General features: G+C 41.1%; 1 protein-coding gene across 1 annotated transcript; it reads right to left on the minus strand.

Annotated features, from left to right (window-relative positions):
- Nucleotides 1–265: 265 nt before the first annotated feature.
- On the minus strand, nucleotides 266–1,201 carry LOC134612136 (olfactory receptor 4E2-like). The gene has a single exon (XM_063456511.1). It carries the CDS (start codon nucleotides 1,199–1,201, stop codon nucleotides 266–268), a length of 936 nt encoding a protein of 311 aa, XP_063312581.1.
- Nucleotides 1,202–14,455: the final 13,254 nt, after the last annotated feature.

Raw genomic sequence — 14,455 nt, forward strand, 5'->3', positions numbered from 1 at the left:
CAATTTGCTTTTTAATGTAATATGTTTATTTTAAGTGTAGCCTGATATTGCTTTTCTCATGTTCTGACACCGTATATGCGAATATAAGATTATAATTTGAAATTTACCAAAGCCAAAGAGCAACCACTGAAGAGAATTTATCAAAGCTTATGAGAAATGATTCAAACTATTCTGGTTAGGATTGTTACATAGAAAAAAAATAGGTTTCTTTTGTTTAATAATAAAATAGTGCATATACCCAGATTATATACAGTATTAATTGATTTTAGCAAGAGTGAGGTTTCCTGCTTAAGAGGTTTTTCACGGATGTCTTAATTTCCTCATTCCTTAAGGTATAGATAACAGGGTTCAGAGTGGGTGCTATGAATGTATAGAACACTCTCACCACCTGATCAGCCTGGAGCTCAGTGGATGGCCTCATGTAAATGAAGACACAAGGACCAAAGAATAAGAGCACTGCTGTGAGATGAGAGACACAAGTTGAAAAGGCTTTACGTCTCCCTTCAATTGTTTTAATTTTTAAGACCGAACTAACAATGCCTACATATGAAACAACAACAGTCAGAAAGCAGCAAAATGACACAATGCCACTATTAGCCACTGTTATGATATTAATCACTGTTATGTCAGTGCAGGCCAATTTAATTAGTGGTGGAGTGTCACAGAAGTAACTGTGTATTTCATTGGGTCCACAGAATGGCAGCTCCGTGGTTAAACCTTTTTGAATGGTAGAGTGTATAATGCACACGGCCCAAGTTGCTGCTATTAACAACAAACAGCATTGTCTGTTCATAATTCTCGAGTATTGCAATGGTTTGCAAATGGCTACAAATCGATCGTAAGCCATGACAGTGAAAATAAAACATTCTGCACAACCAAAAAAGTGGAAGGAGAACAGTTGAACAATACATGAATTGAAAGATATGACCTTCCTCTCAGACAGGGAGTCTAACAGCAATTTGGGCACAGTTACTGATGAATAGCAAAGGTCAATAAATGATAGCTTGCTAAGGAAGAAATACATAGGTGTATGGAGGTGATGGCTTGATGAGATGGTCAATATAATCAAAATGTTTCCACTGAAAAGTAGAGAGTAGAGGAACAGGAAAACACAGAATAGAGATGAGTTAAAGTAAGGGAGACCCGAGAAGGATGCAAATGCTTTAAAAACAAATTCTGTCACTTGTGTTGCGTTTTCCATTGGTAAGCAGATAGTTCTAGGCTTCTGTAGTGAAATCCTGATGGAGAGAAGTTACAGCTTAAGACAGCCTGTGAAAGATATAACAAAAGATTTGAATACATTTGTTAAATGTATAGTCACCAAAACAACTTTAGCTTAATTAAGCAGTTTTTATGTATAGACCATGCTTCTAAAGTCTCATTGCTCAAGCCACTGCCACTTAAGCGTTAAATCACTTTTGTTTCTGTTTATGCAGCCATAGCCACACCTCCCCTGACTGTGACTGACACAGCCTGCATTCAAAAAAATAGTTTACATTTTAAATCAGATGTAACTTAGTTTTTGTCTCATGCTCTATAAATTTAAATGTAATAACATACAAGAGGAGCAAACTGTTTTATCAGTACATGAGATAAGAAGTTCTAAATTAGACAGAATTTGCAGTAAAGGAAGGGCAAACATTAGATGACTCTTTACAGGAAGTATTTAGGAAGGCTATGTAAGTCACATGCAGGGAGGTGTGACTAAGTCTGCATGAACAAAGTGATTTAACGCCTAAATGGCAGAGAATTTAGCAGTGAGACTGCAGATGCATGATCTATACACTAAAACTGTTTTATTCACATATTTAAAATGTGTTTTACCTGGAAGAATATGTTGAAATATCTCTTTCAAGTATGTCCTGGGATTATGAAATCACATGTACTGTTTTAGGTCATTATACTCATAGGAATAGATCTAAATCTTAATTTTGTTAGAGGCACTGCAAACGTATTTTAGCTAACAATTATTATTATTATTATTATTATATTATCAATAATATTATTATATAATGCATACTAAACAAAAACAAACACAGAAAATGTCTATACAATTGCTGTCAGTTCTTGGAGTAAATAGTTCAGTTATACAAGTGTTGCAGTCATGTTACAATTAGGATAACAATCTACTGACATTGGGGTATTTTGACTTAGTGGTTGGCTTAATGCAGTATAGCCATATGGTGTGATAAAACTAGACATCTTATACTTGAGACAGGTGAATTTAAGAAACATGAAACATATGACACGGTATATTTTGTGTTTATGCTGTACTCTATTTCTTGTATGACTTGCCACGCACCTGGCATATTGAAGGCTTTTTTAAGAACAAATTTTAACAAAGAAAAAACATTATATCGAATTTGTCTACCCAAAACGTAAACTAATTTAATTGTTCATCTATTAGGGTAAAAAATTAGATTAATAATAATTCCTAAATATCTTTACTGTATTCGAGTTGTCAACATCCTGGAACTGGTCAAGTACTCTAAAAGAGGACTCTCCAGAAATCAATACAGCTTACCTTTTTTTCTTCATTGTTTGAATTTTTACTGAATTTCTTTTTTTAGTTTTGTCAGGTGAGGAATAATAGAATGGTGTAATGATATAACATTATAAAACCCAAATGTAGGACCTTTTTAGACAACTTTGTTCAGTATGGAATCTTAATCTTAATCTTAATCTCCCCAAATATATACGTAAGGTCCATGAAAAAATGGCATACCTTTTATTAATGTATTAGATGCTAGTGTTTGACACAGGACCAATAAATAGTATACCAATTCTTATAGGAATATGACATTATTTCTCTGTTTTGCCCTTCCGTTCATCAGTAGGGAAATATAGTCACTTAGATCATCATGAAGCATATTTTGTTGTTGTGTTTTTCTAAGTCAGCTTATAGAAAAACTGTGTTTGGCAAATTAAAATATAATTAATTATTCTATATTAGGGAGTTTATTCATGAAAACTGTAAATGGGCATTTGTAAAGATATTGCAACGTTTAGGGCAAAATGGAAAAGTTTGAAATTAGCAAAATTGGAGAAATGTTCTTACTCAGCAATTATGGTCTTAATCAGAGATAACTTCAGTATAGGCTGATCCATAGGGGCAGGTGGAGCATTGTCCATACACCCAGTTTTTGATGCAATTGAGAAAAATCAAATCAAATCTATTGGCATAGTAAGGACTAATGATAAGAAACATGTTTGTCATATCTGCACTTTTCATACTCCATTTTTACTGATGATTAGATATGCTGTCGCTTTTGAAGAGGGCATGGCATCTCATTAGGTCAGGGTTGAGTATATGAGGTTAAAAGGCTACAGCCCAACATGTCAGGTGGGGCATTGCCCAAGCATCTCTAAAGGATCACTAAAGTTACCCAGACTACTTTACCTCAGTTTTTTAGAGACTTTAGCACTTACATTGTAGTGTTAAGCACACCTCTAATGGCTGTCAGGGATTAAAGTTGTGTCAAACTACCATCCTCAAGCATAAAACCCATATACATAGGAATTGTATTTAAGTGCGATACATCTCACATTTTTTTTACCTATAATAATATATATTTTTTCAACTTTATTTATATATTCATTATGCACACAACAACTTTGTTGCCATGTTTTATTTTATGATTGTGTTCATTCTGTTATAACCTACAGTTGAATATCAATCCCACAATAAATAAAAGAAATATGCTCACTCATTTTTTAAAATGGTACATATGTTACCAATTCTCCAAGGATATGCAAACGTTTGAGCACAACTGTAAGTGAATATTTTAGGAGGAAGAAAACCATATTCTTGCTGAAAATTTATTATATCAATTTGTTCCATGTTTATATGCAGTGCAACTCATTTAGACTTGCTTAATTTATAATTGCAGACACTTATATAATTATTGTTAAGACACTCCCAGCATAAATGAGTGAAACCGCCGTTTAGTAGACTTTCCCCCTTTAGAGACACAGGCACTGTTGCTGTAGACTGCCAAACTCCCGAACGGAATATAAGGGAATGCTCCAAACTCCCGAACAGAGAATCATCCGAACTCCTCCTCTCTAGAACAGGTGAAATAATACTCCCAAGTAGCAATCCCCCCCCAAACACAAGACCAAGCTCTGTCTTGAGGGTAAAACAGGAATCTGCTTGCCTGGTATTTATGCAGGTCTCCCACCTGGTGGACACTCCCCTAGGGGACCAAATGGAAGACTGGGACAAATGAAGTACAGTAGCCAATCACAATGGCTCAGGTATAAACACTCCCCTATGTACAAGTAAACCCCTCCTCGCTATCCAGGAGATAATTGGGAAGAAATCCAATTATCTCCATGGATAGAGGCAAACCGACATTTTACATGGTATAATAAAAACACATAAAAATCCATAAATGTAAAACTACTGAATGCATTTAATTCGTATAACGTATCCCCAGATAGCCTAGATCTGAGCGCACATTACTACCGAATAGCACTCAGATCCAATGCACACAGTTCAATCGCCATGGAGTCAAAGTCTTTCACACTGTTCTTTCGCTATACGAATGACTCCATGGGATGGCTATCTGGGTTAAGTCCATTTGTACAATACAAAGTCCCGAACGGACCGGCATTCGTATGCCCGATGATAAGAAGGGTGGGCGGCAGTTTTTGCGGTTTTCGGTAGAAAAAGTATCCATTTGGAGTTCCATCGTCGAACACCACTGTTCATTTGCGTGTTTAAAATGGCCGCCGCCTCGTGGTCGACACACGAACGATGACCACCCTGAATACGGTTCCAATTAAAAGGTGTCTGCTGTTAACCACAACGTTCTAATTGAGGCCAATAGGTTAACCAGCAGCACACTTCAAATCTGGGTGGCCGTCCGTTCGGTAGTTTTATTCGGTATAAACTGAAATAAACAAACAGGGACGAACGGGCAGGTAATTCCATGAATGCATAACAAAACAGACGAACCAGCAGACAGTACTTAGACCGATGAATCTGTCACAATTCTAATTATTTCAGAACTGAAGGTAGAGAAGAGGCTAGGTTAACCAAAATAAATATTGTATCATCTGCATAAAGTGAGAGTTTTGACAAGAGGGGAAAGAGGAAACCCTTTCTTGTACCATCCTTTAATTTGAACCACGTTGAACATTTATAAGGACCAATTGTCTGTTTGTATATTATATAATGATGTGATTGCATTGTATATCCAGGCAGAATGGCCAAATTTTGTAAGGGGGCTGTCAAAAGTCTCCTCGGTATCAAGAGACAGGATCAGCAGGACCCTTAACATTTTGACCCAATCAATCGATTATGCCATTCAATCTTCTTAAATCATTACTGACCATTCTTTCTGGGACAAAAGACAAAACCTATCAGTTAGCCTGCAATGATAGAGGTGAACAGTTTGGCATTAACATTTATAAGAAATATTGGTTGATAACATTTGAGGTTCATAGGATCCTTCCCTGGCTTTAAAATTGGCAAAATATTTGCCTTCAACATCTCATGAGGGAGCTTTCTATTTATAATGACATGATTTAAGGTATTAGTCAGATAATCTATAATTATTCACTAAAGTAAGAATTCAAAGTGAATTGTAAATTTAAGGCCAATATGGCCAAACTTAAAAAATTACCCAAGCCAGCTATGCTTCCTGTTCATCTGTTTAGGCCTTCAATTTGCAGTGAATATCTCTGTAAGCATTTGATATACTGTTTGATATTCCATGGAGTGTAAAAACTATAAACAGTACTACCCACCCATTTTCCCCCTGTATATATAGCATGCTCCTCCAGCTGTTTGAGATTCTCATTCAATTACCTCTTCATTCCCTTTACAATTTACCAATAGCTGCAACTCTCTGTGAACTTATTTTAGCCATCACTTCCAAACTTCCCCTGCTACCTCTTGTCTCAAATCCCCACTATATCCTTTAGTTTGTAAGCTCACGGGCAATCTAGCTAAGCACTTTGTATAAAAGAGCTTCAATGGCTAGTTATCTGCTGACGAGCAGGACCCTCTCTACCTTCTGTATTGATGTGTGTACATTGTACGTCCTCCACTAATTGTACAGTGCTGCGGAATCTGTTGGAGCTTTATAAATACCAGTAATAAATAAATACATACCATAAACACCATAGCTGGCAATGGGGATGCCATTTTTGATTGCCATGAAAATGGTTTATAGGTCAGCATAAGTTATGGGTGTCTTTTTCCGAGTCCTGATTCTTTATGGGAGATTAATTAGACATTTTTTAGTATCCCACACAAAGACAATCAGTTTGAAATGAGTGCATTTCCTAAACAGATATTTTCTTCTCCGGTCCCAAAGTACTACCACCCTGACTTTTAGTCACACAAAATATTGAAGAAATAACACATTCATACTTAATTTTACACCATGCCATTGTGTGAACAAAAATTGTTCTTTGAATTCTGAATGTATTTTTTCACAACATATTTAAATATCTTCACAAGTTCATTTCTGTGTGCAACATAGAAAAACAACACTAGAGGGCGAGACAACTAATATACTCCCAATTAATTGTAGATTATACTAGCTTTAGTGTAACTAACTATATTCTTAATTTTATTAATGACAAGAGGCGAATATTTGCTTAAGTCTCTCTTTACTAGAACTCCACAGCGGCACATTAACATAGAGAGAAAAACACCAAAGACAAAAACATAAGGAATCCATAAAAGGCTCCTCCCAACCAACTATTTCCTCTTTCACGCTGCGACAAAAAAAGGTACATAGCAATGCCAATAAACAAATTAAAGGAAGAACAAACATAACATAACGATGAATGCTATCTGGAAGAATGGATGGGATCTTGATCTTCATCCTGCAAGACAGTCGGTTCTATGAACTGTAGTCGAACCATTAAACTGAAACGAAAACACTGATTAGTGAACGAAATGTACTGAGAAAAACATGAATCCCATCATCTAGTACTGATAGTACAATAACATGAATCCCATCATAAACTACCGGCAATACAATATACCAGATACCTCCCCCAACTTCCCTAGATATCACCGCAGACTACCAAATCTAGCCTAGGAGACCAGGCAAATAAACAAAAAATCAGTCAAAACAATCAATCCAAACAAGGGGGGGGAAAGAAAAACCGGGCGGGAAATATTCGCCTCATGTCATTAATAAAATTAAGATTATATTTACACTAAAGCTAGTATAATCTACAATTTTATAACATGACAGGAGGCTTCATATTTGCTGTTTTAACGCTCCGACAGCAAAGCAAAAGAAGCATGGTCTAAAGTAGAATTGGCGAAAAGTATCTTCACGGGACCAGTCCACCGAACGCAAAATGTCCTGAAGGGAAGCGCCTGCCATGAAAGCTCCAGAAGCTGCGGCGCCTCTAACTGAATGCGCTCTGAAGGTCGCATTCACCCCACCAGTGTCAATAACCATCTTATCCATCGAGCCATGGTAGGGGACGAGACCGGTTTGTGAGGTCTGACATACGAGATCAACAACTGGCCAGAATGAGAAGAGCGAAGTGGAGCGGTAACCGCTACATAACGAGCTAGCGCCTTCGCCACACAGAGTTTAGGCGAATCCCTGAAGTAAGGGTACGACACAGCCGTCAAATCCAACTTGGTACGTCTAACCACCTTGAAGGTGACCACCTCTGGAGAGAACGCGAAAGCGTCGACATCAAAGGCCCGGACATCAGAAACACGTCTGAACGAGACCTGACACAATAAGAGGGCAAATTTGGCCAAAAGCTGGCGAAGGGAAAGGTCCTGGTTATCCGGCCAATCCCGAAGGAACGCTAAAACCATGCGTACGTCCCAGAGGGAGGAGTACTTAGGCAACGGTGGACGCGCCAGCCTCATCCCACGAAGAAGTCTGCAGACTAGCGGATCCTGGCCGATGGGAAAACCTCTAAGCGGGACATGCACCGCTGAGATAGCTGACCTAGCCACGTTAACCGAGCGATACGATCATCCCAAGTCGAAGAGGTGAGACAAAAAGTTCAACACACTAGTTACAGGGCCTGTAAAGGGATCGGTATCCCGTTCCAGACACCAAGGACACCAGGAACCCCATGCTGACAGATAGCATCTCCTCGTCCCGGGAGCCCAGGAATCCCAGAGAAGATCTTTAGCTGATTGCAATAACGCTTCGACATTCCAGGTACCCCTGAAAGAGTCCAGGCCATCAAGTGCAGGTGGCCGTCCCTCACTAGGGGGTGCGGGTTGCCCCGGGAGTCCGAGAGGAGCATTCGAGGAGACGGTAAGAGTAGAGGATCCCGATGGGAGAGATACAGGAGCTCCAGAAACCCGGCTTGACTCTGCCATAGTGGAGTCAGCAACACCAAGGACACACGTTGACGTTGAACTTGTAGCAATACCCTGGGAATCATAGCGAATGGAGGAAAAGCATACGCTCCCTGCGAAGGCAACACCTGGAGAAAGGCGTCCACCGCCGAGTATGCTGGGTCCGGGAGCCAGCTGAAGTAAGTCTGGATCTGGTAGTTCATCCTGGAGGCGAATAGATCTACCGTGAATGGGCCCCTCTGATTCGCGAGTTCGAGGAAGATGGGCCGAAGGAGCTTCCAATCGCTGGCATCCCTTCAATGTCTGGAGAACCAGTCCGCCGTCAGATTCGATTCCTCTGGAAGATATTCCGCTTGTAGGGTGATATTGCATTGGAAACAGAAGCTGTTAATCTCCTTCGTCACTTCGGACAGTGTTCGAGACCGAGCACCCACCCAAGCAGTTGATGTACTGTACCGCTGAGACATTGTCCATCCGAAGGAGGACGCAGCAGTCCGAGAGATGGTTTGCCAGGCTCCGAATTGCAAACGAACCCACAATCAATTCCAGGCAATTGATGTGGAACTCCGATTCGGTGTTCGACTATGGGCCACCTGTGGATCCGGCCGCACAGGTGACACCCCAGCCCCACAGACTGGCATCTGATTCCAGCACGAAGTCCGGTGTCGGTCTGAATATCGCCTTGCCGTTCCAGGCTGACATATGCAGGAGCCACCAGCACAGTTCGGTCTTCACGTCCGGGGACAGGGTAATCAACTGGTCGTATGAGGGCATCCTGCGTAAAAAATGAGCCTTCAGCCATTGCATGGCCCTGTAGTGGAGAGGGCCTGGGTAGATATCCTGTATAGAGGCCGAGAGGAGGCCCACCACGCGAGCTAACATTCGACATTCCAGTCTTGCTGTAGGATCCTCCTTATCTCCTTTCAAATGGTCATTATCTTGGTCAGAGGCAGACGGAGAACGCAGTCTTTCACATCCACCTCGAAACCCAAGAACTCCACTGTCTGGGAAAGGTCGAGAGCTGACTTCTCCAGATTGACTATGAACCCCAGGTGTTCGAATAAGGAGACCGCAGAGTGTGTCTGACACTTGAGTCTGGACGGGTCCTCGCAGAAGATCAACAAGTCCTCTAAGCATATTATACAACGGATGCCCACTGCCCTGAGGCGAGCAACCACCAGCTTCAGGAGCTTGGTGAAGCACCATGGAGCCGAGCTGAGGCCGAAGGCAAGACAAGTGAATTGGCACAGGCTGCCCTTCCAAAAGAAATGGAGGAATCTGTGACATTCGTCGTCCACCGACGGAGAGGTAAGCATCCTTCAGGTCCAGTGTGGTGAACCAGTCTCCTGGCCCGAGAAGGTCCTGCTGAAGATGGATGCCCTCCATCTTGAAGTGGTGGTAGACCACAAAGGCGTTCAGTTCCCGCAAGTTGATTACTGGACGGAATTCTCCGGACTTTTTCCTCACAAGAAAGATCGAGCTGAAGAAACCCTTTGTGTCCGGGGCCCATTGGACTGCGCCCTTGTCGAACAGAGTCTGGATTTCCGCATCTATAAAGACCTGTTGTTCCCTTGAGATGACGGGAACCCTTGGGAGTCCGACCTGTTCCGGAGGGGAGTGAAAGTCTATGACATATCCCCGAATGGTCCAAAGGACCCATGCATCTGAAGACACCTCCCGCCACCTGTCCCTGCAGTGAAACATTCTGCCCGCATGCAGTAGGGGAAAAGGAGAAATGGCAGGAGTAGTTCTCACCTGCTGAGAATCTTGCACGCCCTCTTGCACGATTCCCTCGATCCCTATCTGACCTGTGAGTGTAGAATGGTCTGGACTGGTATGATGGGAAGAAGGATGGTCCACTGGATCTATGGCGGCCCGAAGGTCTGCCAGCGCCAACATCCTGCACAGGGGGCCCAGCATATCCAGCTGAGTGGAGGCTGCGCTCCACCCCTTTCTTGGGGTCCCGACCCGTACGGGTCATGTATGTGGCCACAAGGGGATCAAATTCCGCTGTTGTAGCCACCTTGTCCAGCAGGACGGGTCTGGGTCCAGGGTATAGAACCACCAGCCCAGGAGCATGCGCAGTATGGCACAGACAGCACAGGCCAAATCATGGGGCACAGACAAAGCAGGCCAATCATAGGGGCACAGACTAAGCAGGCCAGTATATGGGCAAGGGTAGCACCGGCCCAGTGATATACGCAAGCAGGAGCGTAAAGCCTTTATTGGTACACATGCAGATACAATCTTGACTGAGAGGGTGTGCAGGGTAGAGATGTAAAAGGGAGAAGTTTGCCAGACCAGTCCTAGGTCAGACGCTGCCGCGGTAACAGTGCAGCTCCCTGCTCCTTACCCACGCCACTCAGGTAGAAGCAAAAAGCGAGCGGAGACGTGGGAAGGACAGGGAGGCAGGAAGAGGATTCCCGCTCGGCAGACAAAGGCGTCGGGTGGGAATCAACACGAGGAACACGTGGGACCGCCGGAGTCTTACTCCGCGGTCCCGACGGTCGGCACGGGAGGCGGTCGGACAACCGCTTCACGGCGACCGTCTACAGATAGCAAGGCCAATAACAAGCAGAGAAAAAAATACACATATTAAACACCTAAGCATGCACAAGCAAGGGATAACAAAATGGCATATAAATAGACACTGCCTAAGAAAAACAGTAAATAAACTGTAAGGAATAATGCACAAGTTACAAGTAACTCCAATGAATATGATAATAAAACACACAGCCACCCATAAAACAGGAGGCAGTGGTACTCTGACCTGTACTGACTGCAGAGCAGCAAAGAAAGAGGGGATAGTTGGTTGGGAAGAGCCTTTTATGGATTCCTTATGTTTTTGTCTTTGGTGTTTTTCTCTCTATGTTAATGTGCTGCTGTGGAGTTCTAGTAAAGATAGACTTAAGCAAATATGAAGCCTCCTGTCATGTTATAAAATTGGCTATTGCTAAGGTAAAATTTATCTTGCAGTGAGAGGTACAATTAATATGCAAATAGGTTGTAAAAGGGTGTAACATTTTTATTGTTTTGCATATTATTAAATATTTTGTTTTTTTTCAACTGTTGCTTATTTTGTGCCCTAAGTGGGAAAGAACAAAGTGTTCTGTTCTAAAAAGTAGAGTAAAACTACAAAAGAGATACGCCTGATGGTTCCACTGGTTTCCATGGTGATTGCCCCAGTTTTAGTACTTTAGACCGCTTTTTACTAGAGCAGAATGAATTGACATTTTCCCCCCCAGCTGTCATTTTTTAAATACACACTATTCTATTGGCAACATAACAAATCCATACATTCTTTGGACAAAGTCTTGTCCCCCCCACCCTAAATTTGGTAGTCTTCTAAAATGGAAAGTTCAGGTGGAATTTACTTGAGAGAAAATCAGCACTTTTTAGATCACAATTAGAACACTAACATATGTGATCAAAATTATCACAGCATTTCACTTTTCAGTTAATATTGAGCAGTGATGAACTCCTACAAAAGAAGAGCTCAGAATAACTATAATAATAAAAAATTAGATATTTTAAGCAACCAACCATTATTGAGTTCTACTGATATAAATCTACATAAGGTAGAGAGATTTGTGACTCTTACACGGACTCCGCCCCCCTAGAGAAGCTGGCAGTTTTAATATTACAGAACAAAACCTCTGTTCAGTAATTATTTTCAGAGGAACCCAATCACACACATGATGCTTTGGTTTTGTGTGGGTTTTTGGATCACACTATCAGGTAAAGGGATTTTATGACATTATGAAATGTTATACAATTATAAATGTGTATTGTTAATGGTCTTTATTTTTTATTTATATGTATATTTTCTTATTGATTTCAGTCAAAGAAACATTTTGTCAAGATATTGTAACTCAGACACCCACTGTGCATACGGCACCTGAAGGACAGCTTGCGACTTTCCACTGTAGCTATGAAACTAAGCTCAATCTATATGTATTCTGGTATAAACAGAATCATGGTCAGTCCTTGCAGTACTTGGCACGGGGTGATTATGCTCGTACTGAATATGTACCAAACGAATATAAGAAGAAATTGTCTATGAAGATGTTTACAAACAACAAGACATCAACCCTCAGTCTGACAGGAGCTCTCATAGAAGACACAGCTGTGTATTTCTGTGCTCTGAGTCCCACAGTCACATAAAACAGCTGTTTCGTTACTTGAAACTACAACATCAATTTATGTTTGTAGAGGAAGAAAATTTATCCCAAGTGTCTCTTCACCTTAATGGTCTGGGTTCCATTCTCCTGTTTATAACCTGCAATGTAAACCATTTTTATTCTGCAGTAAAACTCTGTTATTTCAATCAGATAGTCTCATAGAGACCATTTGATTGGCACAGCGCAGCACTATGCTGTGCATGAGCATTAGCCACCCTTTGCTTTCTTCTGATTGATGATCTCAGCCAAGTAGGCAGGGCAAGCTGTGGAAAGAACGAGGTAAAAAAGGTGAGTAAAGGTTCTTTTCTTATTCCATTATTGGAAGGGGTTAGGGATTGCGTTAACCTAAACATGTAGTCAAGCACTATAGCTTTAGAAAAATATGATTGCATTCCTGATGCTGAAGTGCCATATAATGATTGCTTTGCAGCAGGAAGCTATCCATAGTCCATGGCTACACTGGGATTGGTGTTCATTTTTCATTTCGAAAATCACATTACAACATATGATTTAACATGTTTTATTTCTATTAGTTTGCTACACCATCCAACACCATGGCTTCTCAAATGCTCTCTTTTCCAGATTCTTAGTGCACAAACACATCATCTAGTATCTATATTATCCTGGAATCTGAATGAGGTCCTATATAGAGTGAAGCAAGCTAAACATATACAATGTTTAAGCACAATAATGACTATAAATGTGAAGAACATCTTGAAATATATTTCCATTTTACAGTGGTCTCATAATTATTGAATAAAATCAAGTGAGTTATGCTATTGAATACTTAATTTTCTGTCTAAAACCAAAACTGATAGCAGACAAATGACAATTTATATCCCAAATATGCATTCCTTTGTTTTCTTGTTCAGCAGAGACTCCATGAAAAGCTTGTATTATTAAGTGATTGTAGCACAAGCTTCTACAAGTAGAATATTTGCTGCAAGAAGACATTCTACTTCTCTTAAAATCTTCTCTGTCTATCACCACACCATAGCAGTGATTCTAGATCCAAGGATATCATGTAAAATTGTTCAGTTTTTCAGCTAATCTCACATTCTACTATGAAATAATATATGTATTGGACCTTGTTGTGTGTGATAGTTTATCGGAAATTATTTTATGTTGATATTGGTTTTATTTAAAAATTAACATTATGCCACTCAATCACTGTCTAGAATAGGCTGTCCGAAAAAAATCCAGAGACCAAAAATGGAGGAGACCACCAGTCACTTTAAAGGAGTACAGATGTTCATGGATGAGGCTGGAGTAAGTGAGTCAGTTCAAGAGCTCGGCATCAAACTGGCCTGTATGGAAGGATGGCTGGAAATAAGCCATTAGTCCAAACCTAGTCATTCTATAGCATGTATGGAGTTTGCATCTGTATTTGTTAACTCCTTAAAGGATCACTATAGTGTCAGGAAAACAAACTTGTTTTCCTGACACTATGTCATCCTTAGGACCACACCCCCCCTCCCCCCCCCACCACCACCCTCAGGGCCCCCTCCCTTGGTGCTGAAGGGGTTAAAACCCCTTCAGCCACCACCTTAATCCAGCACCAGGCTCCCTCGAAGGTGGTGACCTCTCCTCCCACGCCGACAGAGCAGAAGGAGCAGAAGGAGCATGTGCGGCAAGAGCCGTGCGCGCATTCAAACAGTCCATAGGAAAGCATTTCTCAATGCTTTCCTATGGACGTTCTGCACGCTGGATGCGATTTTCGCATCCAGCGTCGCAGAAGTGTCTCTAGCGGCTGTCAGGAAGACAGCCACTAGAGGTTGGATTAACCCTGCTATCTGCTGACATGCCTGACAACACAGGGAGAAAGTGCAGAGAATTTAATTCGCAAGCACTATATTTGACCCTGTAACTCTCCAAGACGCCATAAAACCTGTACATGGGGGGTACTGTTTTACTCGGGAGACTTCGCTGAACTCAAATATTAGTGTTTCAAAATGGTAAATTGTATTAC

The sequence above is a fragment of the Pelobates fuscus genome, chromosome 5, assembly GCF_036172605.1.
Source record: "Pelobates fuscus isolate aPelFus1 chromosome 5, aPelFus1.pri, whole genome shotgun sequence".
NCBI classification, from domain to species: domain Eukaryota; kingdom Metazoa; phylum Chordata; class Amphibia; order Anura; family Pelobatidae; genus Pelobates; species Pelobates fuscus.

Bases quoted from the DNA above. Each gene is read 5' to 3' on its own strand.
- LOC134612136 (XM_063456511.1), bottom strand. From the start codon at position 1,201: ATGGAAAACGCAACACAAGTGACAGAATTTGTTTTTAAAGCATTTGCA.